This window comes from Carcharhinus amblyrhynchos, chromosome 14 (assembly GCF_965287045.1).
Source record: "Carcharhinus amblyrhynchos chromosome 14, sCarAmb.v2.hapA, whole genome shotgun sequence".
In the NCBI taxonomy this organism is placed as follows: Eukaryota; Metazoa; Chordata; class Chondrichthyes; order Carcharhiniformes; family Carcharhinidae; genus Carcharhinus; species Carcharhinus amblyrhynchos.
In genome coordinates this window covers 53,220,059-53,247,713 of record NC_137337.1, presented here as the reverse complement: position 1 = coordinate 53,247,713, position 27,655 = coordinate 53,220,059, and the positions used below count along the sequence as shown (strand labels likewise).

Below are 27,655 nucleotides of genomic sequence, written 5' to 3'. Positions count from 1 at the left end.
TGCATTCTTATACACCTATGACTGTGTGGCCAAATTCCCCTCCAACTCGATTTTCAAGTTTCCTTATGACACCACTATCGTGGGTCACATCTCAAACAATGATGAGTATAGTAAAGAGATAGACAATCTAGTGAACCAGTGCGACAACAAAAATCTCTCCTTCAATGTCAACAAAACGAAGGAGACTGTCATCGACTTCAGGAAGCATAGTGGAGGACATGCTCCTGTATACATCATTGGGAACAAAGTGGAAATGCTTGAGATCTTCAAGTTTCTAGGTTTCCAGATCAATGACAAACTGTCTTGACCCTTCCACTGGATTGTATAGTTAAGAAAGTCCACCGTCTTTATTTTCTCAGGAGCTGAGGAAGTTTGGCATATCCGCTACGACTCTCACCAACTTTTACAGGATGTACCATAGAAAGCATTATTTCTGGCAGTATATCAGCTTGATATGGCTCCTGCTATGTCCAAGACTGCAAAAAACTACAAAGGGTTCTGAACAAAGTCCAGTTCATCATGCAAACCAGCCTCCCACCCACTGGCATCTATGCTTCCTGCTGCCTTGAAAAAGCAGCCAGCATAATCAAGAGCTCCATGCATCCTGGACATATTCCCTTCCACATAATTCCGTCAGGAAAAAGATACAAAAGTCTGAGGACACACACCAACTGACTCCAGAACAGCTTCTTCCTTGCTGCCATCAGACCTTTGAATGGACCTACCTCATATTAAATTGATTTTTCTCTATACCCTAGCTACGACTGTAACATTAGATGCTGCAGTCTCTCCTTTCCTACTCTATGTACGGTATGCTTTGTCTGTATAATGCAAAAAACAAAAAACTTTTCACTGTATACAAATACATGTGACAATAATAAATTAAATCAAAAATAAGAGGAAGATGCATTATTTCTTAAATGGGTGTAAATTGAAAAAGGTGAAAACTCTGAGACCTTGGTATCCTCGTGTATCAGTCACTGGAAGTAAGTGCACAGGTACAGCAGGCAATAAAGAAGGCAAACGGTACGTTGGCCTTCATAGCGAGATGATGATTGTAGGAATAGGCATTTTTTTGACTGCAATTGTATAGGATGTTGGTGACGCTACACCTGGAGTATTGTGTGCAGTTTTGGTATCCTTATCTGAGGAGGGATGTCCTTGATGCTGAGGGAGTACAGCGACGGTTTACCAGGCTAATTTCTGGGATGGCAGGTCTGTCAAATGAAGAGACTAAGTCGGTTAGGATTACATTAACTGGAGGAGTTTAGAAGAGAGGGACTCTCATAGAAATTTATAAAATTCTAACAGGGTAGGTTCAAAAACAAATATTCTCAATGGTGGAGGGAATCCAGAACAAAGGGTCATAGTTTGGGGATTAGGGGTAAACCTTAGAACTGAAGTGAGGAGAACGTGTGGAATTCACTACCACAAAGTAGTTGAAGCCAAAACATGGTTTGATTTCAAGATTAAATTTAGCTCTTCGACAAAAAGATCAAGGGATATGGTGGGGAAAGGGGGAAGAGTCAGGATATTGACGTCAATGATCAGCCATGATCAAAACGAATGACAGAGCAGGCTCGAAGGGCCAAATGGCCTACTCCTGCTTCCAGGTTCGTTCAGTTTAAAGGAAGGAGCAGAGAAACAGGCTCCAAATTCGAGAAGTGCCTGTTGGGTGCAGACTTTAAGTGAAGAGGACTGTTTTGAAGTAACAACGTTCTACTCTACATAGCTGAAAAACTGAAGTTGTGCATATAACTGATATTTTGATGTAAAGATGAGAATGCAGGGGAATGGAATTTCAGAAGCAGAGACTGAAACGCTGTGAGGTGAGCCACTGCCAAAGCAACATTTGGAGACAGTTCCAAGGCAAGATCATCTCACGTGGAGATTGGAAACCCTCATTAGAGATTCAGAGAGATGAAGTTTCAGTGAGAAACTTCAGTGGTTGGATTGATGACCAACACCCAAGTAGGTTATTGCAAAATCCATGAAATCTGTTTTGGCCACATTAATTGTATAGTGTGTTCAACCATAGTTGGCTTGATAATTCACATGGATGCAACTTACCCTGGATTTGAGTATAAGATATAAAATATTTTCCTGAACTTGTAAAGTTCATTTTTGTTTGTTCAAAACCCATGAAATCTTGTAGCTTTCTCTATTTAGTAAGTGTCTTGGATCTCAAATTGTCTACCTAAAACATAATGTTGTTAGTCCCTAACTTGGCCTGGCCAAGGATAACATATCTCATCCAAAAGAGGGAATTTCCAACCATGAAGTCTGCCTTCAGCACTGCACAGACTCATCAGCCTGGATTACATGAGGAAGACTCGTGGGTAGGACAGGAACCCACAAATTTCCGACACTGGAAATGAAAAGACCGGCATTGAACCATGGATGTCACTTTGTGGAAGCAAACAGGGATGTGGAAAATGTAATACCAATCAGTGGAAGCAGAGGATTATGAAGCAACATTTAGAATGTCAGTCTGAAAATAAAAGGTGCAAAAATTGCATGCTAAGTGAAAAATGCAAGTGGCCAGGAGGCAAGTCTGGTTCAGCACCAACAGGAGATAAAAGAATACCGAAAACATGAAGTTGAATAAAACAAGGGAAATGTAGAAAAAAAAACATGAATGCAATTTAAAGAGTAGAGAAAGGCATATTGATAAAGGGGCAGTTGATATAAATTCTGAAGAAAATTAGCTTGGTGAATTAGTTAAGGTTTTATAGTCTTCTAAGTCTGATGGATGAGTATGATACTACAACCTTAGCAAAGAATATTTGGAAATTGAGATTAGAAAGCAAGGCTATCATGGAGTGCCATGTCAATTTATGTTAAGAGACGTTTTCTGAAAGCGGCTTCAATCAATTTAAGGGGAAGTGTGAGGGGGGTCAACTTTTGCAGGGGAGTAGCTGCGCTGCCCAGGTGCAAAATTGTCAAGGTCAGACTTTGACAATTGGCTGAGATGATGGCTCATTCTCTGAAGAGACACAAAACTGGATCATGTGACCCAGACCACAATGTAAAGAGATCAGGTGGCTGATTAAAAGCAAGAGGTCGTGGCTCAGCCGGAAAAGACAACCAAGGCGGCTGGAACTGAGTGCAGAGCTGAGGAAGGTTTGGAAAGGATCTCTTTTGGCGAAAACACGACCCCACCAGAGTTCCACGTTAATGTTGCTGTTGGGTGCAAATTGTCTAAACCTTGAAGAAAAGGACAGAGCTGGTGCCTTCTGCACTAAGTTGAGAAAATTTGCAAGTCTACCATTGCTGTATCTGCTATTTAATATGCAATTTAAAGTTCATGTTCACCACAATTTGCCTATTAATTAATGTTTAATTTAGGTTAATTTTGGTTTAAGTGAAATTTTGGCCATTAGTTTCCTTGTTGGGGTTGTTTAGTAATTCCAATTCTTCTAGTTTGCTGTTACTACAGGGATCATTCCAAGTGTGCAAAACCCAAATTCAGTTGGCTAAAAAAAAGCCAACCATTTTGTAAACTCAAGCTAAACTTCCTACCAATAGCTCTATATTTATGCATGCTACATTGTTTCGGTTCAATAAGAGATAGAGTACTAACGATGTGCATGGAACACTTTTACACTTTCATCATTGTGCACTCCAGGGGTGGCAAAAAATCAATATACACTTAATTTTGTCCCAGTGTGGGTCAATCAAAAACATTGGAAAAGCCACAAATTTATTTTAATTATATTCAGCACTTTGAAGCTGATTGGTCATGTTTGTTATATTTACACTGTTAAATTAATTTCAGCTTGATAGCCACAAAGCCTGAACTCCAATTCGTATCCAAGTTCTAACATTTCAATCTTAGTTAAGAGGTTTAAGTCCTCTTTATTCTTAGGAAATACATGAAAACACTTTACTTACCTTCAATCCACAGCAGAATGCAGCAAAAACATTTAGCTGTACAGTTTGCTGCTTTGATCCTTTAGCTTGCTTTATGGACTCTGTAAAATGATCTAATATCTGTGCTCTAAGGGAAAAATGAAATGGTAAATCTACAGCTAATACATACTGATATATTCATATTAAAGAGCTAAACAAATCAAAATCTAAACAACAATTCCAACATATAACAATTGAAACACAGATTGTGTGTATATGATAATACTTCTGACTGGTGCAAGTTGGCACAAGCTTCTATTTAGAATTTTATCTTTATGAACTACTTTGGCTCACTGTTTAAAATCATTTGTCAAAAAAAAGTTACATAGTGCATCAAATAATGCAAACCTATATAAAAACAGAACAAATCTATTGAAATGGATTTTGAACTTTTCTGATAACGAGCTCAGAAATATGAGAAGTACATTGTTTAAAAACTGATTTTCTATTCACTGCAATTGTGTTCACCATTTGTACACTATACATGAAAAGCCAATACATTGCATAAAGCATGCACTATCTTCTGTATGGAATCAGCTGCAAACTTGAAGAATTATTTGCACACTGTTGAGGGAAGTATCTCAAAGGAGCAATTATCTAAGATATAATTTTAAGAATCGAATGATTTTACTTGTTACCATATATATTTGTTGAATATACCAAATGTGTAACACGCAGAACAAATGCTAGAAATCAACACCTGTGCTTAACATCCACACAAGGGAATATCACTCCAAACAGGTCCACTGCTGCTCGGATCATAGACAATACTGGAGGAAGAGGTGTGGGTATAAATTCCCCATCCGCTAATCTCTCATAGATGGTAAAGGGATCATGTTCGAGGCTTCCACCTCCCAAGATACCACCCAGCTTTAACTGTTAGAGGAAAACAGACAATCTTACAGCAAATATCTATAAGTGCAATGCATGCAGCTAAATATATGTTCACTCAAATAAAACTTTGTTTGGCAAAACATTGAAAATCAATGCAGACTCTTATTTGACATCCAGCATAAATAGGAATAAACTGCATCCTAGATTTTTATATTAAATCTGCTAATTGGAATTTCATTCTCAAAGGGGATTTATACTTGTTCATAGCTAAGTGACAGTTCAACAAAGTCTATCAGTGCACATGAAGATGATTAGAGAGAGGAAAAGAAAGAGAAAGTCTTGGCAAACAAAAGCTAAGTTTTCATATCATGCGTGATGGAGATTCAATCCACCAGCAGAGAGCATGCTTTGGAAAGGTATGGCACTCTCGCAAGAGGTCATGTGCTTTTCAGGTGCAAGGATTGATTGAAGTGAGCGGTTGATGTGAAAATAAAATTTCATGTTACTCTGGTTACTTTGCAAAGAAGTGCAAATGGATTCTTGGATGAAAAGGGGAACAAAGCAAATATTGGAGAAACTTTGACAAAAGGATGGCAATGTAATTGGAGAATATTCATACAAATAGTCAAACACATGAATAACAAGCAGGAGTTAATCATACAGCTCTTCAAGCCTGCTCCACCATTTAATCTCATGGCTGATCTGACAGCAGCAAATCTGCATCCCACCTACCCCTGATAACCAAGAATCATCAAGAATCTCTGCACCTCTGCCTCCAACTCTGCCTTCTTTTCAAGAAGAGAGTTTCAAAGACTTACGACTCTCAGAGAAAAGATTTCTCCACATTTTGGTCTTAAACAAATGACCCCTTATTTCAAAACAGTGACCTCAAGATCTTGTATGTTTCAATCAACTTGCCTTATTCCTTTCAGCTCCAGTGGATACAAGCCTAGTCTATCTAAACTTTCCTTGTAGGGCAACCCATCCATTCCAGGGATGAGTCTGCAAAACCTTCTCTGAATTGTTTCCAACACATTTAGATCCTTCCTTAATAATTCCCCAATATAGCTACAATTTTCAGGAGGAATATTGCCTATTCTAGACTGATGCCGAAATATCAATCAAGCAGGTACAGGTAGAGATTCTGAAGGCCAATACATTCTCAGATATGATGCCCAAAACAGTCTGTGATTAACCTATTGTGATTCTGCAACAGGATATCGATAGATTGGATGATGGGAGAAAACCTGCAAATGGAGTTTAATGTGGTGAGTGTGAGGTCATGCACTTTGGTAGGAGGAAACAAAAGGCAGATTATCTAAATGGAAGGAGACTGCAGGTGAGTGAAGAGGGATCCAGGTATTCTAGTAATCACAAAAAGCTAGCAAGCAGGTTCAAGTAGTTAAGAAGGCAAAACACATTTTGACCTTTATTGTGAAGGAGTTGGGAGTTTAAAAATGGGGAGGTTTTGTTGCAATTGTACAGGGTGTTGATGAGGCCTCACCTGGAATACCACATGCCGTTTTGGTCCCCTTACCTTTAAAAGGACAGAGTAAAATTGTTCAAAGGAGATTCACCAGGCTAGTTCCTGGGAAGAGCAGGTTGTCCTATCAAGAGAGATTAAATAGCCTGGGTCTGTATTCCTTGGAGTTTAGAAGTGTGAGGGGTGACCTTACTCAAACATACAAGATCCTGATGAGGCTTGACATGGCAGACAGTGAGATGTTTTCACAAGTGGGAGAGTCTCAAACAAGGGAACATAGCTACAAGATAAAGGGCTGCTCATTTAAAACTGAGGTATGCAGAAATTTCTCCTCACAGACACCATAAGGCACAGGAGCAGAATTAGGCTACTCAGCTCATTGAATGGCAAAGCAGACTCAATCATGGGTGACACTGCTCCTGTAGACATAAATGCCATTCCATTAGCCATTTTCATTATTTTCTGTACACCTTCAAGGCATGTTAATTACCTTTGTACCTGCACTCTCTCTACAACCACCCCTTCTCTGCCACGCTCCCCACCCTAATTGTCCTTAGACTGTGATGATACTGTGTGGTTAATAAATTTTAAGTTTGAGGACGACTGCTTTAAGATGCCGTATTTTGTTACGAGCAGTCAGTTTTTTTGCAAGGAATACTAAGATGCTGGAAAGCAGGATAATTACTGATTTTAGCCATGCAAGTGGTTATTTAGCAGAAAGCTTAATGAGCTTTTGTTTACAAAAATAAAAGGACTCTTGAGGTGTTTTCTTGATTAAAGTAAGGGTAGGCAAATTAGGTATACATGTTCATTTAGTCATGTGATAGTAGAAATGGGAGCAGCAAGACTTGAAGCCAAGCTCAGTGGCTGGAGAGAGCTGTTTAAAGGTAGAAGCCTACAAGCAGCTCTCTCTCCACAAAAACTCTCTGAAAGCTCCAAAGCCACTAACCCAAGTCAAAACAAATAAGCCTGGAGTTGCTAAATATTTTTAAAGCAGGGTTGAAGTCTATAAGAGAAATATTGCTTAATTGGAACAGAATAGTGATACGGTAGAAGTTAAAAGTTGTTTCTTTTCATGTCTAAAGATTGTTCTACAGTTTTTTGTTTTCATGTTTTTTTGAGTTATACTTAACAAGATCCCGAATTTGTCACTGGAATTATCCTAGAATAAAGTATCATTTTGTCACATAAACACTAAAAAATAAAAATTGTTGGGGTCCAGTCTGGCTTCATAATACACCTTGGGGTTTCTGATCTGGCATCCGAACAAGACCTCCATTGTTTCTAACTTCTCACCATTTGGAAAGCAGCCTAGTCTATCCTTTTTAGGTCCAAATTAGATAACCTGAGCAAAACGCCAACAATTTTCCTGACTAACCAACTAACAAGCACAATTTGTCAATCTGAATGCATAGTTCCTGAATCGAGAACACTTGGGAAGAATATATTTAAGGCATCTGCAATTTAAGTTAAACCAGCGAATGGAAATCATTTGGTGCTGCAGATGTGTTGCTCTTTAGTGCCATTAATTTCTCTGTTATTGTTATCTTATTTACTTTAAATATGTTGAGACCCTGATCAATAGAAGTTTCCTCAACTATTGAGCAAGTTAACTACCTTCTCTGCTGCAAGTACTGATACAATATAATTATTCACCAGGTCAGTCACATCTTATCTGCACTAACATCGCTTTTAACAGTTTCCAAGTCACCCACTTTGCTTCTGATTACCCTGTTTGTGAAAGTAACTGCAAAGTTTGTGTTGATTTTGAAATCCTTTGCAAACTTCTTTTCATACTCTCTTTCTGTAGCTCGTGTTTTAACATCCTTTGCTGCCCCTTGTACTCTTTTTCCAATTCACAAGGATCTGTGGTAATTTTTTTTTATGTTTTGTCTTTAGTTTTATTGCTTTTTTTCCAAAAAAATAGAACACTTGTCCTTCAGGGGTATCAACTGGTTCTGCATCACATTCAATTTTTGTTTGAACATCTGCCATTTTTCCCATTAACAGATTTGCCTTGCTTACTATGAACATTGAAGTCAAGCTTACTTAAATCTAGGGGTTCATAGCTATTTTGTGTTTCTCTCTTCCAAGCAATATGTTGAACTTTACCATATTATGGTTGTAAATGTTCAGGGACCATTAGGCTGTGACTAAATCTGCTCATTGATCATAAATCTAACATGCCTGCCCCATTTAGTTCTGGGATATTCTGTTGAAAAAGATGGAGGCGTCTGGGGCTCTTTTCTCATAGTATGAGGAAAATTGAGAAGTAATCTAATACAAGTATTTTAAATGATGGATGCTCAATAGGACAGACATAGTTTCCACTATGTGATTTAAAAACTAGGAGCCACAAATACAAGACAGTGATTATTTCAATACAGAATTCAGGAAAAACTTCTTTAGTCAGAGATTGGAACATGTTATCACAATAGTTGACATAAATAGCAGTTTTGCATTTATTTGAAAGCTATGTAAGCACTAGAAAGAACAGAAATCGCCACTTGGTCGTATAGAACTGCCAAATGAGAGACATGCTGCCAAAGCTTTTCGTCTTGTACACATCAGACACAAAAATACCAAATTTGAAAGGGAATAATAATTAATACAACATGCAATAAGTGTGCTGATTGGATGGTAAGTGGACTCTAATTGGTTGAGGTGTTACTATGGAGAATGTACAAGGGAATAAATAGCTAACCCCTAAGCTTTTGTTTATTTTTTTTAAAAGGGCAAGTGGACTCTGACTGGTCTTGGGAAACGTACCAGGGAACTGCAGTCCCCCATGCTTTTATATATTTGAAAAGTTGTGCTTACATAGGACAGGGCCTTGTAACGAATAAGTTTCTAGCAAACGAAAGATGAACAACATTGCGAGCCCCTCGATAATCATCTATTGATTCTTTCACTAATTCTTAGCAGGCTCTTGGGATTGTTAAAAGATATTGTCCAATTGTAGAATGACTTCATGTTGCGATTTTTGTAAGCACAGACTGGTTGAGTAGAGTCAATAATCTGTGCCTGTTGCAAACGGCCAAAGGGACATGCTGCTGAAAACAGCATTCTTATTTTTCAAAGGATCTTCCATGAAGGGCTACATTTATATACTGTACCTGCTCCTCAATAAATCGATGATCAGTTTCCTGCAACCAGCCTCCAAGTAGTAGAGCATCATCCTGATGACAGAGGGATGGAAGCAAGAAGGTAGCTGCAAACATTTGATTATCAGCCAGGGTCAATTCAGCAATCAACTCTTTCAGAATAGAATTAAAAATCCCTGTAGTTAAAAAGAAACAAATTTTCAAAAAGTCGGTGTTGTTCATTTTAATATAATCCATCACATCTTGAACTCAAATTATTGCTGTAATGTAGGAAAAACAAAATTCAATATATGCACAGCAAGTTCCAAACAGAAACATGATGATGATGATAAGATGATCTGTTTCAGTAATGTTGATTAGCCAGGGTATGGGAAGAACCTTGCTCTTTTTAGCTCAGTGCCTTGGGTCTGGGAGGCAAAATGTGAGAGGTGTATGATCAGCGAGCAGAGCCTACAGCCTGGGTGACAGAGTCGACGAGTACATTTAGGAATTTGATTCAGAGAGAGAATTTAATACATAGGAGAAAGAGATGCTTGCAGTAAGATTTACTGCAGGATGTTAAGTGTTTTGAATGGGGAGTTTGGTGACGGGTGGGGAGGAGTACTGTTAGGTATTTTATTGTTTTATCTGAACTGTAAAGTTTACTACCAATGCAAAAACCTATTGGATAATATAGACTTTATAAATATTAAATTAATTCATTAGTGATTATTAACACATTGGATAAGGCAGGATAAGTGATGTGCTGCGATTGCAAGGTTTAGGAACTTCTGGACACTGGTGTGATCCAGACCATACACTAAGTGTTTGTGGCTGCAAGAATCTCAGCTCCAAGTTACTGAGCTGCAGATATTGTGGCATATCAGGTATAAAGGAAAGTTACCTGGACACTTTATTCCAAGGAGGCTGTCACAACCTCAGGGTCGGTCTTCTGGTTTGGTCCGTGGTCAGGAACTGCAAGTGAGGCAGATAAGGGGACCCAAAGGGCAGAAGTGCAGCAGCTATGCAATTGTCCAACAGGTTGATGTTTTATCAGTTTTTTTGGATCAGAGTGGGGGCTGCAGGGTGGATGACGTAACTGACCACGGTAGAAGAAGCCATTCAGTCCGGAGGAGCTACAAGGAATGTCGTGGTAGCAGTGGACAGAACAATCATAGGGATTGACACCATTTTCTGCAAAAGAGAGCATCCGTCCACATGGCTGTATTGCCTGCCAAAGTTTGGGACATCTACTCAGGGCCGGAGAGCAAACTTACAATGGGAGGAGAAAAACCCAATTTTTATGGCCCAGGTAGGCAACGACGACATGGGCAAGACAAAGGAAGAGGTTCTGCATTATAAGTATAATGAGCTTGGCACCAAACTAAGAATCAGAACCTCGTGGTCATAATCTCGGAATTGTTAGCTGAACCACACGCAAATTGGTCAACAGCAAATCAGATTAGGGAGAGTAATGTGTGGCTCTAAGACTGGTTACAGAAAAGTGGATTCCAGCTCGTGGGGTACTGGCATCAATGCTGGGAGAAGTGCAATTTATTTGGGATGGTCCACACCTGAACTGCACTGGAACCAGTGTTCCTGCAAGCTGCTTAACTAGAGATATAGAGGGGGTTGCAATCGAAGGAGTGGGGGAAATTTGGGAAGATATGGTAAAAAACAGAGACCAAGCAAAAGAGAAAGGTATTATTATGCAAAATCAAAAATGGACTATGACAGGAAGGGACAGAATGCAAATCTACTAGTAATTAACAGGTGAGACAAGATGTTATAAAAAGATGAAAGAATAAAACTGAAGGCTCTGTATCTGAACGCAGGAAGCATTCGAAACAAAACAGTTGAACTGAGAGCACACACAGAAATAAAGTAGTACAATTTGATAGCCATGACAGAGACATGCAAGAGGACATGAGTGAGATCTGAACATTGAAGGGTACGGGACATATAGCAAGGAGGGGAAGCTTGGTTCTGTTGGTTAATGAAGCAATTAGCACAATACAACCACTGAAGGACTGCACCACTAAACATTTGATTCTAGATTCTGGACTCATGTGAAACCAGAACTCATTTTTAGTGTGGTCTTACTGTGAATACCCTTCATTTCCCTTATCTCTTTGTAATTCTATGACTGCAAGAGGAACAAACATTGCAAAGCCCCATTCCTGCATTTTGTGTGTATGTGAAACAAACACTTTTATCTTATCTTGACTTTAATGTGCAAGTTATTGGCAGAAGAATCAAACATACCAAATTTTAGGGTTGGGAATAATATGCCACCATTGTGTGGGGTGGGTGAGAAAAGAGAGAGAGAGATCAAAAATCAAAAGTACCTTTTCATTTACAGATGGGTACCAAGAGGAGAAATCAGCTGTTCAAATTAATCCTCTTCCTGTCCATAACAATTGTATTCAAATAATAATGCCTCAAATACTATGGTACCTAGATTATGTGCTCAAATCTCTGGAGTGAGATTTATCTCAAACTTCTGACTCAGGAAGCAAGAGGCAAGAATGAGACAATTAAGACAAACTATACTACACTTACCTTGACCAAAACAAATTCAATTATACCCCATCAAATAATTTTAAAATATTTGATTTTCTTCTGTTCATTTCTTACTTCAGTTTCTATGCTCCTTCACAATTCTCACTTCCTTTTCTCTACCCAACAAATGACATGACAAAGAGGGAAGGATGGCTTCCAGAGAATTTGATTTTTTTCCCCCTACACCAGGGTATTTTGTTTACATTTGGGCTTTACGTTACATCAGCTCTCCAAATGTGTCAAGTACAAAGTTGACTAAATATTGTTAATAACTAGGAGTGGTGAGGGGCAAGAGGCAAGGAAGGTAATACATAAGGGAAAGGTATACAGTGTTATGGGTAATGCATTAGCATGGATAAAGGATTGGTTAACTAACAGAAAGCAAAGAGTGGGGTAAATGGGTGTTTTTCTAGTTGGCAGTGACTACCGGTGTGCCTCAGGGATCAGTATTGAGACTGCAATTGTTTACGATTTACATGGATGATTTGGAATTGGGAGAGAAGTGTAGTGTGTCAAAATTCACAGATGACACTAAGATGGGTGGAAGAGCAAAGTGTGCAGAGGATGCTGTAAGTCTGCAAAGGGATATAGATAATCTAAGTGAGTGGGCGAAGGTCAGGCGAGTACAACGTTGGTAGACGTGAGGGTCATCCATTTTGTAGGAATAACAGCAAAATGAACCATTAGTTAAACGGTAAAAAATTACAGCATGCTGCTGTGCAGAGGGACCTGGGTGTTCTTGTGCAGGAATCTCAAGGAGTTGGTTTGCAGGTGCAGCAGGTAATTAAGGCAAATGGAATTTTGTCCTTCATTGCTAGAGGGATGGAGTTAAAAAACAGCAAGATTATGTTGCAGCTGTATAAGGTGCTGGTACGGCCACACCTGAAGTACTATGTACAGTTTTGGTCTCCTTACTTGAGAAAGGATGTACTGGCACTAGAGAGGATGCAGGGGAGATTCATGAGGTTGATTCTGGAGTTGAGAGGATTGGCTTACGAGGAGAGACTGAGTAGACTGGGCCTATACTCTTTGGAATTCAGAAGAATGAGGGGAGATCACATAGAGGGAATAGATAAAATAGAAACAGGAGTTGTTTCCGCTGGCAGGTGAAACTAGAACTGGGGACATAGCCTCAAAATAAGGGGAAGCAGATTTAGGACTGAGTTGAGGAGGAACTTCTTCATACAAAGGGTTGTGAATCTGTGGAATTCTCTGCCCAGTGAAGCAGATGAGGCTACTTCATTGAATGTTTTTAACAAAGAACAACACAGCACAGGAAACAGGCCCTACGGCCCTACAAGCCCGCGCCGCCCATTTTAACACTCAGTGAGTGCCTCATTCCAATCCTCCTTCTACCTATGACTTTTGTCTACGCCTCTTGGATTCCACAAGGAAAGGATGGATAAATTTTTGAACAGTAAAGGAATTAAGGATTATGGTGAGCTGGCGGCCAAGTGGAGCTAAGTCCACAAAAAGATCAGCCATGATCTTACTGAATGGCAGAGCAGGCTCGAGGAGCCAGATGGCCTACTCCTGCTCCTAGTTCTTATGTTCTTATATTCTAAGGTGTACTCTGAATCCACAACATTCAGAGGCTCACCCACAAAAGTTTGTGAAAAGGGGGTGGAGAAAAAGCATGTTGCAAGAAGTGACATGTTTGTCATTTGAGTGTCACATGACTATTTTATTTAAGAATATATCACTGGGTGGATGAACAATTACAATGGTAGCGGCTGTATAATCATTTATTTTGTTGTAATCTAATTGGATAGAACATTTTGGTGGAAACAGAGGAGAAAATTAGATGGGGGAAGTGCAGGATTTTTTTGCTGATTTGAATAACAATTGCACAAAATGGTGAATTACCCTTGGATCAGCAGGAAACGAGCCGAATAGCCACAAGAAATGTTACAAAGATATACGACAAACAGGCATGGGTTGTCATCTGTTCCTGCCAGTCCAAATACACCATTACGGTCTAATTAGAAAAAACTGCCATATTTTGTAGATACTGTGTTCATGTAATGACAATAAATTACTCAGTTACTAACATGTGCTGCATTTACCAAGATATAAACAGACCAAGAGACTGCAAAGAGGCCAACAGTAGCAAAAGAGCAAGCTGCAGAGTGAGACACTGGGAGTTGACGTAAGTGTGGCAGTTTTAGAATAAATCTTAATCTTTTGCCTTTTTAAAATCTAACAAATTCCTGGTAATTGAAGTGCAGACATCTGAGTTTCTTTCAGGGCTAAGGAAAGTTTTAAAAAGCAAGCACTTCTAGTGCTGCAGCTCATAGGGGCCAGCTAATTAAGAAAACTACTTAAACCTGGTTCCTGAAGCAGGACAGGCCCAAGGTATACAAGCAAATCCTGAAGTACAAGCAACACAATGCAAGCTACAATGTGAGACACGAAGTTGAGGCAAGTGTGGGAGGGAGGTATTGTCGTATCTTGTGTCCCTTACTACTTCCACAGATTCAATAGGGCAGGAGTTCACCAGATATCCCAGGTCAGAATGTGAAGTAGACTAACAGGTGCAGCTGATTGCTAAGTCCTGGTGGGTATTTCTGATGTGGATGTGCCGGTGTTGGACTGGGGTAAACATAGTAAAAAGTCTAACAACACCAGGTTTTAGTCCAACCGATTTATCGGTTGGACTAAAACCTGGTGTTGTCAGACATTTTACGGGTATTTCTGAACCATATTAAATTGTAATTCATTGTTTAATGGTAGGGAATTATTTGATTTATTTCTTTTTAACAAAGTCTTATGAAGTTTTTTTAAACTTAAAGGATTTAATCACGGCAGGAGAGTCCTAAGCTGTGGTTGGCTTCTTGCTCCATGGAGGAGGTCAGGCACATTTCTAGTGTACGGGGCCAGTATGAGTGCAGGAAGCATGTCCAACTACACCACCTGGAAGTTTGAGTTTCGGAGATGGAACGATGGCTAGGGACAGTGTGAAGCATCCATGAGCTGAGAGCGTTGTGGATAGCAAATTTATGGAGATGGTCACACTACAGTTGAAGGGACTGGAAGAAGGAAGGGAATGAGTGACCAACAGGCAGACCAAGACGTAGGAAGGCAGTTCAGGAGTCCCCAGGGGTCTCGCTCACAAATCAGTACTCCACTTAGGAGGCTGATGAGCGCTCTGGTTCCTCCAGGGAGGGCAGACAGAGTCAAGGCTACAGTAGCCATCAATGTGATTCTAGGTTGGTATTTTGCCTCTCTGGTGCCAGGACCCAGGATGTCACTGAATGGTTGCAGGGCATCCTTAAGGAGGAGGGTGACAAGGCAGAGCTCATGGTACTTGTTAGTACCAATAGCATAGAAAGAGGGATGAGGACTTGCATCAAGAATTCAGGGAGTTAGGTGGTAGACTGAAAAACAAGATCTCTCAGGTTGTAATCTCTGGATTACACTGAGTGCCACACACTAGCAAGCACAGAAATATGAAAATAATGCAGATGAATGCATGGCTCATGGATTGATGCAGGAAGGAGGGTTTTAGATTCCTGGGTTGCTGGGACCATTTCTGGGGGACGTGGGATCTGTATGAGCAGGACAGTCTACAATCATATTACCCTTATGGGATGTTTTGCCTGTGCTGCTGAAATGAGTTTAAACAAATTTGGCGGGGGCAGGGGACACAGACTGATAGCAGAATAAGGGGATAGAATCATACAATAAAATCAGAGGGAGTGCAGCAAGTTTTAAGGGAGTAAGGCCAGGCTGGATGGCCTCTACTTATACACCAGGACTTTTGCAGGTAAAACTGATGAGTTGAGGGTGATGATTGCCACATGCGAGTGTGACATACTAGCCATCATAGAGAAATGGTTGAAGGGAGGGAGGTGGTGGTGGTGAGGTACAGCTGGATATTATCAGCATACATTTGGAAACTGACTTGACTTTGGATGATGTACTGGACTGAAATTATTAAATCTATCAAACCCACCTTCATAGGTCTTGGGTGGCAGCAGAGCCAAAATCTCATACAACCGTTGTCTAAACACCACTGAAGCACTTTTCAAAGAAACTCCATAAGATTTGTTAAGTGCAGGCAGTCTAAAACAAAATATATATCATCACCAAAAGATGTAAAGCAAATCATTGCATAGAAAAAGGTTAAATTAAATTGTTTCGTTATTTATTTTTTCCACTTTTGGTTACATGCATTTTAACCATCAAAAACAATACAAAAACTTGGGCCTGTTGCAAGAGCAGAGCTATTCATAAAAATCAACTGTACAACCAGCAACAAGCCCAATACTTGGATTTGGACTATCAGTGGAATTTTTAATTTTAATTTGACAGAAATTTGTACCATATGGACCAAATAAACCCATTATGAAAAGTAACAACAGCAACTTTCTCTTGAAAGAGGAAGGAGCTTCCTTGCTGAAATTAGAAACATTAATTTTAACCTTTATTACAAAGGTCTCTATTTTAAATGAATTTACAAAACATAAATAGCAATTCACCAAAACTGCACTTAAAACAACATTTTTCTGTAAAATTCTACAACCAAACAGATACGTTTAACTTTTTTGAAAAATACAGACAGTTCAAATGACTGACTATTGAACAAACATACTTTGTTGATAAAGCCACAGCGTAAGTAAGGAGCGGAAGGAGTCTCTCAATCACATCATCAGTCAACAAATCTCCGCAATACAACACAAAGCTTTTCATTGCTTAAAAAAAACACAAAATTAATTTAATGTAATCTTCAGCATATTTTTGTTTCAAACTCAAACTGAATTATGAAAATGCAATCACAATAAAAACATTAAAAAACAAGGTGCTATCCTTGCACTGTATCAAGGTTCTGCAACTCAGACAAAATGTGACCCTTAATGGTTTTAAGCTGAGAGGCATTTACACCATTTTTATTTCAGCATGAAAAAAATAGTTTCAGTCAGCACTCTGAAACAAAAGGCAGAAGAGTAAATAGAACAACGAAATGAACAGATGAAACACGCATCCTATGAACGAGGCCCTATTGCTTTGCAATGAACTGACCCTCAAATCACAATTTTTTTAAAACAGAAAAAACTACTAACAATATAACCAACCCTTTTGCCAGAAGGAATAATTTAGCAATCTCACCATTTCAACTTCTTGTTTTTCTGAGACAAAAATTGCAAGACAGGCTGATAGGATGGAGGAGGTAGATGTTCTGAGGGAAGATGCATTAGCAATTTTGAAAAACCTGAGGGTCGATCAATCCACAGGCCAGATGGGATACATCCTAGGATACTTTGGGAGGCAAAGGATGAGATTGCGGAGCCTTTAGCTTTGATCATTGGGTCCTCACTATCCACAGGGATTGTGCCAGAGGACTGGAGAGTGGTGAATGTTGTTCATCTCTTCAAATAAGGAAATAGGTATGACCCTGGTAATTATAGACCAATTAGTCTTACTTAAGTGGTCAGTAAGTTAATGGAAAGAGTCCTGAGAGGTAGGATTTATGACCATTTGGAAAGATGCAGTTTAATCTGAGATAGTCAGCACAGTTTCATGAGGGATAAGTCCTGCCTCACAAATTTGATTGAGTTCTTTGAGGCAGTAACTAAGTGTGTAGATGAAGGTACTGCAGTTGATGTCATATACATGGATATTAGTAAGGCATTTGATAAGGTTCCCCATGGTAGACTCATTAAGAAAGTAAGGAGGTGTGGGATAGAAAGAAATTTGGCCGATTGGATAAGTAACTGGCCATCTCATAGAAGACAGAGGGTGGTGGTGGAGGGAAAATTTTCAGACTGGAGGCCAGTTACCAGTGGTGTACCACAGGCATCAGTGCTGGGTCCTCTGCTATTTGTGATTTTTATCAAAGGCTTGGAAGAGGGGGCTGAAGGCTGGGTTAGTAAATTTGCTGATGACACCAAGATTGGTGGAGTAGTGGATGAGGTGGAGGGTTCTTGTAGACTGCAAAGAGACATTGATAGGATGCAGAGTTGGGCAGAAAAGTGACAGATGGAGTTTAACCCTGATAAGTGCGAGGTGATTCATTTTGATAGGACAAACTTGAATGTGAATTAGAGGGTCAATGGCAGGGTTCTGAAGAATGTGGAGGAACAGAGAGATCTTGGGGTTCATATCCACAGATCTCTGAAGGTTGCCACTCAAGTGGATAGACCTGTGAAGAAGGCTTATAGTGTGTTTGCGTTTATTAACAGGGGGTTTGAGTTTAAGAGCCGTGAGGTTATGCTGCAACTATACAGGACCTTAGTGAGACCACATTTGGAATATTGAGTGCAGTTCTGGTTACCTCGCAATAAGGAGGATGTGGAAGCGTTGGACAGAGCGCAGAGGAGACTTACCAGGATGCTGCCTGGTTTGGAGAGTAGGTCTTCTGAGGAAAGGTTGAGGGAGCTGGGGCTTTTCTCTTTAAAGTGAAGGAGAATGAGAGGCGACTTAATAGAGGTTTATAAGATGATGAGGGGGATAAATAGAGTGGACATTCAGAGACTATTTCCTCGGGTGGATGTAGCTGTTACTAGGGGGCATAGCTATAAGATTCATGGTGGGAGACATAGGAGGGATGTCTGAGGTAGATTCCTTACTCGGAGAGTGGTTGGGGTGTGGAATGCACTGCCTGCTGTGATAGTGGAGTCGGACACTTTAGGAGCTTTCAAGCGGATATTGTATACGCACATGGAGCATGCCAGAATGATAGAGAGTGGGATAGCTTGATCTGGGGTTCAAACATAGCTCAGCACAACATCGAGGGCCGAAGGGCCTGTACTGTGCTGTACTATTCTATGTTCGATGTAAAAATTGTGCATCTCCCAGTGTTATTATCTTAGTTAGCAAAAAGAACTTAAATAATAACAAAATTACTATTAAGCAAGAAAAATACACAGAATATTAGTGAAGGACTATTTCCTTCACTTTTACAATACACTGCCAAATATCCCTTCCTGCTCATTTTATATTAGATTTCAACTTGTTGCAATTCGGATTTCTTCAATCAAGTACTCATATGGCACAGATCCCACTTAGCAGCTAATTTCATTCTAAAACAAATGGGCTATGTGAAAGGGCTGCAACAGTTATTGCCTGAATGATGTTGCCGAAAGAGATAAATCATTTTTGTCTTCAATTGCAAGAAAAAGAGGAATTTTTTAAATTCAAATTCTTACAACTACTCAACTAAATAATTTATGCCACCAAAACATTAAGTTAGAATTTTTAACTTGATTAATTGCTATATCTAAAGGAAGGTTGACAACTGGCACCTCCTACAAAATTGAGTTAACCTCCTTCCCAGCTATGTTGCACAACAATGAGAATTCACATTCAAGCAGACTATTGATTACAAATATCTTACCACAGAGAGCTCCCGCACGTTCCTCCAGTGTCACCTGCCACGTGAAGCAGTCCCCACGACTCCTCTCTGTTTCCCAGTCCTTTGGGGATTGTGGGAATACACTTTTCCAAAGCAACAGAATTCTTGGAAGATGATGGCGAATGACTGCTGGTCCTCAAATTACAAATTGATCATACAAAAGGGTCAATTTGAAAAACTGAAAGTGATGGGTTTGACCAAATAAGTTTAATCAATGCTAAAATTTGTAACAATGTAAATTTGGATACATGATGATTCTGGCTGATGTTACTACTGGACAAGTCCAATCCCAGAGTTTTGACGGATCCTAACTTTTTTTTCAAGAAACCTTGGAGGTAGGTCACTGAACAAATTCACGAGTCTGATGAACTTTTGACAAAAAGAACAAAACATTTTTTAAACATGATGAAACTATATTACATCTGACAGAAAGGTTTGAAAGATCTCAATACAAACAAAAGAATTATTCAAATATTCACTTTTCCTTCACCCCAGCTATATCTTCACAGACAGACAAATTCGAAAAGATAAAACAATTTACCATATCTATCTTGGTATTCAGGATATTTATGGTGTACGTGAACCAATTAGCGAGCTGTGGTCAGACATACCACATTTCAAATTAAGTGACCGATGCAACTAAAGGAGATTCTATGGACTTCTCAACAACCCAACATGTCACACTGAGCAAACCAATCTCACTGTAACTCTTGACTTCATCATAAGGGTTTCCAATCTCCACATTTAAGAACTTGCCTTGGCATTCTCTCCACAAGTCTCTTCCACTCTGAAGGCTTCAACAAGAATCAAGCTCCATGGTTTCAAATTTGCCTTCGATCTCCAAGTACATTGACACTTCAACTTCCAAGAACACTTTCAGAACTTTGGTTGTGCCAGGAACACCACTGTTTGATCCCTGCAGGTTTAACTTTGGGCTTTTTTTCCTCTGTTCGCTGCTCTCAATTTTACGTAACATGATCTGTTCTTGATCTCTGCCCTTGTCCTTTACCCGGGACTGTCTTCAGGAATCTCTTTCTATACCATTCTCTGGTTCGGGACCTTCTTCCAGTCCCCCTTGCTGGGATATTTTCTCTCTCATAGTACTCTGGTTCCAGTTTATCTAACCAGCAATTTGCACCATTTCACTACTTCATTTTCTTTCCTACTGTGCTTGTGTGCTGAGCCATTGATCCCAGCACAAAGAACTTGAAGACTAACTGCGCAATGGCAGTCATTTCCTAGCTGGCACACACACAGGAGACTCATATCCCACTGGGAATAGTAGTTCCAGAACTGCAGCTGTTAATTTAGTGAAGTATTGGAGTTTGCTGCAATAACAAAACGGCAGCATGTTGCATTCTTGAGTGAAATGTGTACTTGTTGCATTGATCTAGTTGAAGTTAAGTTGGTGAACATTTAAAAAAGTATATACACAACACTTTCATTATTTTTTGAAGTTGAGATTTATTTACATACATTGGATATTGGCAGTCTGAGGTTGAACGACTGTCCTATGCTAACACAGTCAAGAATGAGGTTGCTATGTCCTTCTGAAGAAACATAAATGGTCTGTGATGTTCATTTCTAAATATTATGAAAAATGTGCAGGGATATCACAACAGCATGAAATCTATGTCAAATATAGTGCAAATATCATTGAGAGCATAGAGATGAACGAGGCTGAATCCCAACGTACAAGGACAAAGAAGAGATGCCAGAACAAATTCTGCAGTCCGAAAGGGTTTTCCTTCACCCCAGCTATATCTTCACAGACACAGACAAATTTGAAAGAATAAAACAATTTATCACATCTATCTTGGTATTCAGGATATGTATGGTGTACATGTGAACCAATTAGTGAGTTGTGGTCAGATATACCACATTCCAAATTAAGTGACCAATGCAAACTCCATCTCCAGCCTGATGATGAGGTAAAAATGAACTGCTGAAAATAAGATTTTAATGCAAGTTGGAAAATTAGAATCAAATGACATGTCCTCTGGAACGTCACTTGAGTAGTCGAAAAAGTTTAGCTTTTACGTCAAACAGGTTTGAGGAAGAGAAATAGTAAAGGATTAGAATTACAGAATCCCAGTGCAGAAGTGGACTGAAAAAGAAAGAGGAACATAACTTGCATAGGTAGCTGGGATCAAGTGAATCTCTTGAACAGTACAGGGGGTGTAGGAGTAGAATTGAGAGAGAGATCAGGAGGACAAAAAGGGGACACAAAATTGTTTTGGCAGATAAGGCAAAGGAGAATCCAAAGAGCTTCTACAAATACATAAAGGGCAAAGAGTATCAAGGGAGAGAGTAGGGCCTCTTAAAGATCAACAAGGTCATCTATGTGCGGATCCACAAGAGTTGGGCAAGATCCTAAATGAATATTTCTCATCAGTATTTACTGTTGAGAAAAGCATGGATGTTAGGAACTTGGGAAATTAAATATTGATGTCTTGAGGAGTGTACATATTACAGAGGAGGAGATGCTGGAAGTCTTAAAGCACATCAAGACTTTGGGACCTGATGAGGTATATCCCAGGATATTGTGGGGTGGCTAGGGAGGAAATTGCGGGTCCCCTAGCAGAGATATCTGAATCATCAATAGTTATGGGTGAGGTGCCTGAAGATTGGAGAGTGACAAATGTTGTAACTTTGTTTAAAAAGGGCTGCAGGAAAAAGCCTGGGAATTACAGGCCAGTGGGCCTCACATCTGTGGTGGGTAAATTGTTGGAAGGTATTTTGAGAGACAGGATCTACAGGCATTTAGAAACACAAGGACTGATTAGGGACAGTCAGCATGGCTTTCTGAGTGGAAAATCATGTCTCACAAATTTGATTGAGTTTTTTGAAGGCGTAACCTAGAAGGTAGATGAGGGAAGTGCAGTTGATATTGTCTACATAAACTTTAGCAAGGCCTTTGACAAGGTACCACATGGTAGGTTGTTGCATAAAGTTAAATCTCACGGGATCCAGGGTGAGATATCTAAACGGATACAAAATTGGCTTTTGTATGTAGAATATCGCGGATAAATGTGTAGTGGTCCATTTTGGCAGGACCAACAGGATGCAGGAGTACAATACCAAGGGTAGGAGTCTTAGCTGGGTTGGGGTCTGGGTCCGGGTCCGGGTCCATAGGATTCTTAAATTGGCCTCGCAGGTGGAGGATGTGGTCAAGAAGGCGTATGGTGTACTGGCCTTCATTAATCGAGGGATTGAGGTTAGGAGTCGGGAGGTAATGCTGCAACTTTATAGGACCCTTGTCAGACCCCGCTTGGAGTACTGTGCGCAGTTCTGGCCGCCTCACTACAGGAAGGATGTGGAAGCTATTGAGAGGGTGCAGAGGAGATTTACAAGGATGTTGCCTGGACTGGGAGGCATGCCTTATGAAGATAGGTTGAGGGAGCTGGGACTGTTCTCCCTGGAGAGACGAAGGTTGAGAGGCGACCTGATAGAGGTTTATAAAATGTTGAGAGGTATAGATAGGGTGGATTCTCGGAGGCTATTTCCCAGGGCTGAAATGGTCGCTACGAGAAGACACAGGTTTAAGGTGCTGGGAAGCAAGTACAGAGGAGATGTTAGGGGAAAGTTTTTCACTGAGGGTGGTGAGTGAGTGGAATTGGCTGCTGTCGGTGGTGGTAGAGGCGAACTCGCTGGGGTCTTTTAAAAGACTTCTGGATGAGTACATGGGATCTAATGGCATTGGAAGTTACAGATTGTTCTATGGCCTGGTAGGTATAGATATGATCGGCGCAACTTGTGGACCGAAGGGCCTGTTTGTGCTTTAGTGTTCTATGTAGAATTGTTTCTCAAACTGGAGGCCTGTGACCAGCGGTGTGCCTCAGGGATCAGTGCTAGGCCCACTGTTATTTGTCAATTATATTAATGATTTGGATGAGAAAATAGGGGCATGGTTAGTAAGTTTACAGATGACACCAAGATTGGTGGCATGGTGGACAGCAAAGAAGGTTGTCTCCAATTGCAGCGGGATCTTGATCAATTGGGCCAGTGGACTGACGAATGGCAAATGGAGTTTAATTTACACAAATGTGAGGTGATGCATTTTGCTAGATTAAACCAGAGCAGGACTTACTCAGTTAATGGTAGGGTTTTGAGGAGAGTTACAGAACAAACAGATCTAAGGGTACATGTTCATAGGTCCTCGAAAGTGGAGTCACAGGTGGACAGAGTGGTGAAGAAGGCATTCGGCATGCTTGGTTGCATCAGTCAGAACATTGAATACAGGAGTTGGACCACCCTGTTGAAGTTCTACAAGATATTGTTACGGCCACACTTGGAATACAGTGTGCAATTCTGGTCACCCTATTATAGACAGGATATCATTGAACTAAAAAGAGTGCAGAAAAGATTTACTAGGATGCTACTGGGACCTGATGGATAGAGTTATAAGGAGAGGCTGAATAGACTGGGACTTTTTTCTTTGCAGCATAGGAGGCTGAAGGGTGACTTTATAAAGGTCCATAAAATAACGAGGGGCATAGACAAGGGAGATAGTCAATATCTTTTCCCAAAGGTAGGGGAATCTAAAACTAGAGGGCATAGGTTTAAGGTGAGAGGAGAGAGATACAAAAATGTCCACAGGGGCAATTTTTTCACACAGAGGGTGGTGAGCGTCTGGAACAAGCTGCCAGAGGTAGGAGGTAGAGGCGGGTACAATTTTATCTTTTAAAAAGCATTCAGATAGTTACACGGGTACAATAGGTATAGAAGGATATGGGCCAAACGCGGACAAGTGGAATTAGCTTAGGGGTTTTTTAAAAAAAATAAGGGCGCCATGGACAAGTTGGGCTGAAGGGCCTGTTTCCACGCTGTAAACCTCTATGAATCTATGAATCCCTGTACTGACTCTCCAACAGAACATCTCACCCAGGCTTTATCCTCGTAACTCCATGTATTCACCCTGCTCATCCCCCTAATTTATACATTGTAGGATACTGAGGAACAATTTAGTACAGGTCAATCCATCTAACCTGCACATCTTTTGACTGTGAGATGAAATTGGAGCACTCGGAGGAAACCCATGCAGACACCGGAAGAATGTGCAAATTCCACACAGTCAACCAAGGCCAGAATTGAACCCAGATTCCTGGTGTTGTGCCAACTACTCTGCCACCATGGTGCCCTGAATTGACAATGTTGCCAGTAAAAGAGGAAAATAGTGCAAGGTGAGAGGAAGGGGTAACATAGAATGGGTTTGGAGTCTGGTATGGTAAGAAGAATAGTAAGGGGATGAAAGACCAAGTTTGGGAATAAAAATGGGAGGGTAAAAATGCAGAATAGACTTATAGTTAGGAGAGTACATACCTTAATGTTTCACTTCATGTGCGTATTTCTGATTATTTTTCCTTATTTATCTTTGTTTCCAGAACATTTCTCTCATCTTCCATCTGTACTTCACTTCAATTCTGTCTCTCCCAATAACATATTTCTTTATTTGATATGTGTGCTATCAATCTTTCTGCATCTGATTTCCCCTGTCTCAACCTGCTTTCTCTTCCATCTCCAATATCTGTAGATCATGTTCAAGAGGTAGAAAATAGACAAAGGCAGGCCCATGGGTCGCAGTGGAGGGGTAAGTTACTGGAGTTACATTGGTCATGCATGGATTAGACAAAACAAAAACCAAATATAGCTCTATGGAGATGGATAATGGCAGTTGTCAAGGAGCAAAGCATGCTCTTTTGTAGAAAACGTTGCATTTGCGAAACAGTTGCAAAAAGTAACATTCAATACTTCGATCAGAGCTGCTTCAGTAGGATGGGAGGAAGAAAATGGAGCTGGAGGGATTCGAATGAGGCATTTTGAAAAGATTTTGCTGCAAAATAATATGACTTTAGAGAAGAAAGGGAAATTTAAGAGGCCAGGTGTGTCAAAAACACGTTTGATGAACCTTCTCTACACTTTTTAATCATCAACTGTGGTCACACGGACTAAAGTGTCTTTAAAATAATTAAGAATCTTGCAAAGTTTTCCCAGTGCTAACAGTCACAATTAAATAAATCCGACGTGATAGAGGCAGAGGGATGAAGGATGGGGGGGGTGGCATTGCTCATCAGGGAAAATGTTGCAGCAGTGCTCAGGCAGGACAGATCAGAGGGCTTGTCTACCGAAGCCATGTGGGTGGAGCTGAGAAACAGAAAAGGTACGACCACATTAATGGGGTTGTATTATAGACCACCCAATAGTCAGCGAGAATTGGAGGAACAAATCTGCAGAGAGATAGTGGACAACTGCCGGAAACATAAGGTTGTGATAGTAGGGGATTTTAATTTTCCACATACAGATTGGGACTCCCATACTGTTAAAGGTCTGGACGGGATAGAGTTTGTAAAATTTTCTAAATCAACATATAGGTACCAACTAGAGGTTGCAACGTTAGATCTCCTATTAGGAAATGAGTTAGGGCAAGTGACAGAAGTGTGTGTGTAGGGAACACTTTGATTCCAGTGATCATAACGCCATTAAGTTTCAACTTGATCATGGACAAAGATAGATCTGGTCCTCAGGTTGAGATTCTAAACTGGAAAAAGGCCAAATTTGAAGAAATGAGAAAGGATCTAAAGCGTAGATTGAGACAGGCTGTTCTCTGGCAAGGATGTGATTACTAAGTGGGAGTCCTTCAAAGGAGAAATTTTCAGAGTGCAGAGTTTGTACGTTCCTGTCAAGATTAAAGGCAAAGTGAATAAGAATAAGGAACCTTGGTTCTTGAGGGATATTGCAACTCTGGTAAAGAAGAAGAAGAGAGAGATGTATGACATGAATAGGCAACGTGGAAAATTAAGATACTTGAGGAGTATAAAAAGTGCAAAAAACTACTTTAGAAGGAAATCAGGAAGGCTAAAAGAAGACAGGAGGTTGCTTTGGCAGTCAAGGTGAAGGATAATCCTAAGAGTTTCTACAGGTATATTAACAGCAAAAGGACAGTAAGGGATAAAATTGGTCCTCTTGAAGATCAGAGTGGTCGGTTTTGTACATCCGTATTTACCAAGGAAACTGGCATGGAGTCTACAGAAATAAGGCAAACAAGTAGGGAGGTCATGGAACCTATACAGATTAAAAGGGTGCTTGCTGTCTTAAGGCAAATCAGACTAGATAAATCCCCAGGACCAGACAGGATATTCACTTGGACCTTGAAGGAGACTAGTGTTGAAATTGCAAGGGCCTTGACAGCTATATTTAAAATGTCAGTATCCACGGGTGAGGTGCCTGATAATTGGAGGATAGCTCATGTTCTTCCGTTGTTTACAAAAATGCTCAAAAAGTAATTCGAAAAAAAAAATAGGCCTGTAAATTTGACATCAGTAGTAGGTAAATTATTGAAAAGAGTACTAAGAGATAGCATCTACAAATACTTGGATAGACAGGGACTTATTAGGGAGAGTCAACATGGCTTTGTGCGTGGTAGGTCATGTTTAACCAATCTATTAGAGTTTTTCAAGGAGGCTTCCAGGAAAGTGGACGAACAGAAGGCAGTCAATGTTGCCTACGTGGACTTCAGTAAGGCCTTCTGACAAGGTCCCACATGGGAGGTTTGTTAGGAAGGTTCAGTCGCTAGGTATACATGGAGAGGTAATAAATTGGATTAGACATTGACTCAATGGAAGAAGCCAGCAAGTGGTAGTGAAGGATTGCTCCTGAGTGCAGGCCTGTGACTAGTGGTGTACCACAGGGATCAGTGTTGGGTCCATTGTTGTTTGTCATCTATATCAATGATCTGGATGATAATGTGGTAAATTGGATCAGCAAATTTGCTGATGATACAAAGATTGGAGGAGTAGTGGACAGGTGGGGAAGGTTTTCAAAGCTTGCAGAAGGATTTGGACCAGCTAGAAAAATAGGCTGAAAAATGGCAGATGGAGTTTAATGGAGACAAGTGTGAGGTATTGCACTTTGGAAGGACAAACCAAGGTAGAACATACAAGGTAAATGGTAGGACACTGAACAATGCAGTAGAACAAAGGGATCTGGGAGTACAGATACATAATTCCCTAAAAGTGGCATCACAGGTAGATAGAGTCGTAAAGAGTGCTTTTGGAATATTAGCCTTTATAAATCAAAGTATTGAGTAAAAGAGTTGGAATGTTATGGTGAGGTTGTATAAGACATTGGTGAGGCCAAATTTACAGTAATGTGTGCAGTTTTGGTCACCTAATTACAGGAAGGATATTAATAAGGTTGAAAGAGTGCAGAGAAGGTTCACAAGAATGTTGCTGGGACTTGAGAAACTAAGTTACAGAGAAAAGTTGAATAGGTTAGGACTTTATTCCCCAGAGCGTACAAGAATGAGGAGAGATTTGATAGAGATACATAAAATTATGATGGGTATAGATAGAGTGAATGCAAGCAGGCTTTTTCCACTGAGGCTAGGGGAGGAAAAAAAAAACTAGAGGGGATGGATTAAGGGTGAAG

At 40.2% G+C, this 27,655-nt stretch overlaps 1 protein-coding gene across 2 annotated transcripts in view; it reads right to left on the bottom strand.

Annotated features, from left to right (window-relative positions):
- heatr5a (HEAT repeat containing 5a) overlaps window positions 1–27,655 on the bottom strand; it is a 169,328-nt gene that overhangs the window by 94,500 nt on the left and 47,173 nt on the right. For both annotated transcript variants that reach the window (XM_080202886.1, XM_080202887.1), the window contains exons 12-17: window positions 19,211–19,363; window positions 16,469–16,568; window positions 15,830–15,939; window positions 9,346–9,509; window positions 4,613–4,788; window positions 3,895–4,000 (exon numbers count right to left, since the gene is read on the bottom strand). In XM_080202886.1, coding sequence (XP_080059012.1) covers window positions 3,895–4,000; window positions 4,613–4,788; window positions 9,346–9,509; window positions 15,830–15,939; window positions 16,469–16,568; window positions 19,211–19,363 — 809 coding nt within the window. The remainder of the gene's footprint in view (window positions 1–3,894; window positions 4,001–4,612; window positions 4,789–9,345; window positions 9,510–15,829; window positions 15,940–16,468; window positions 16,569–19,210; window positions 19,364–27,655) is intronic.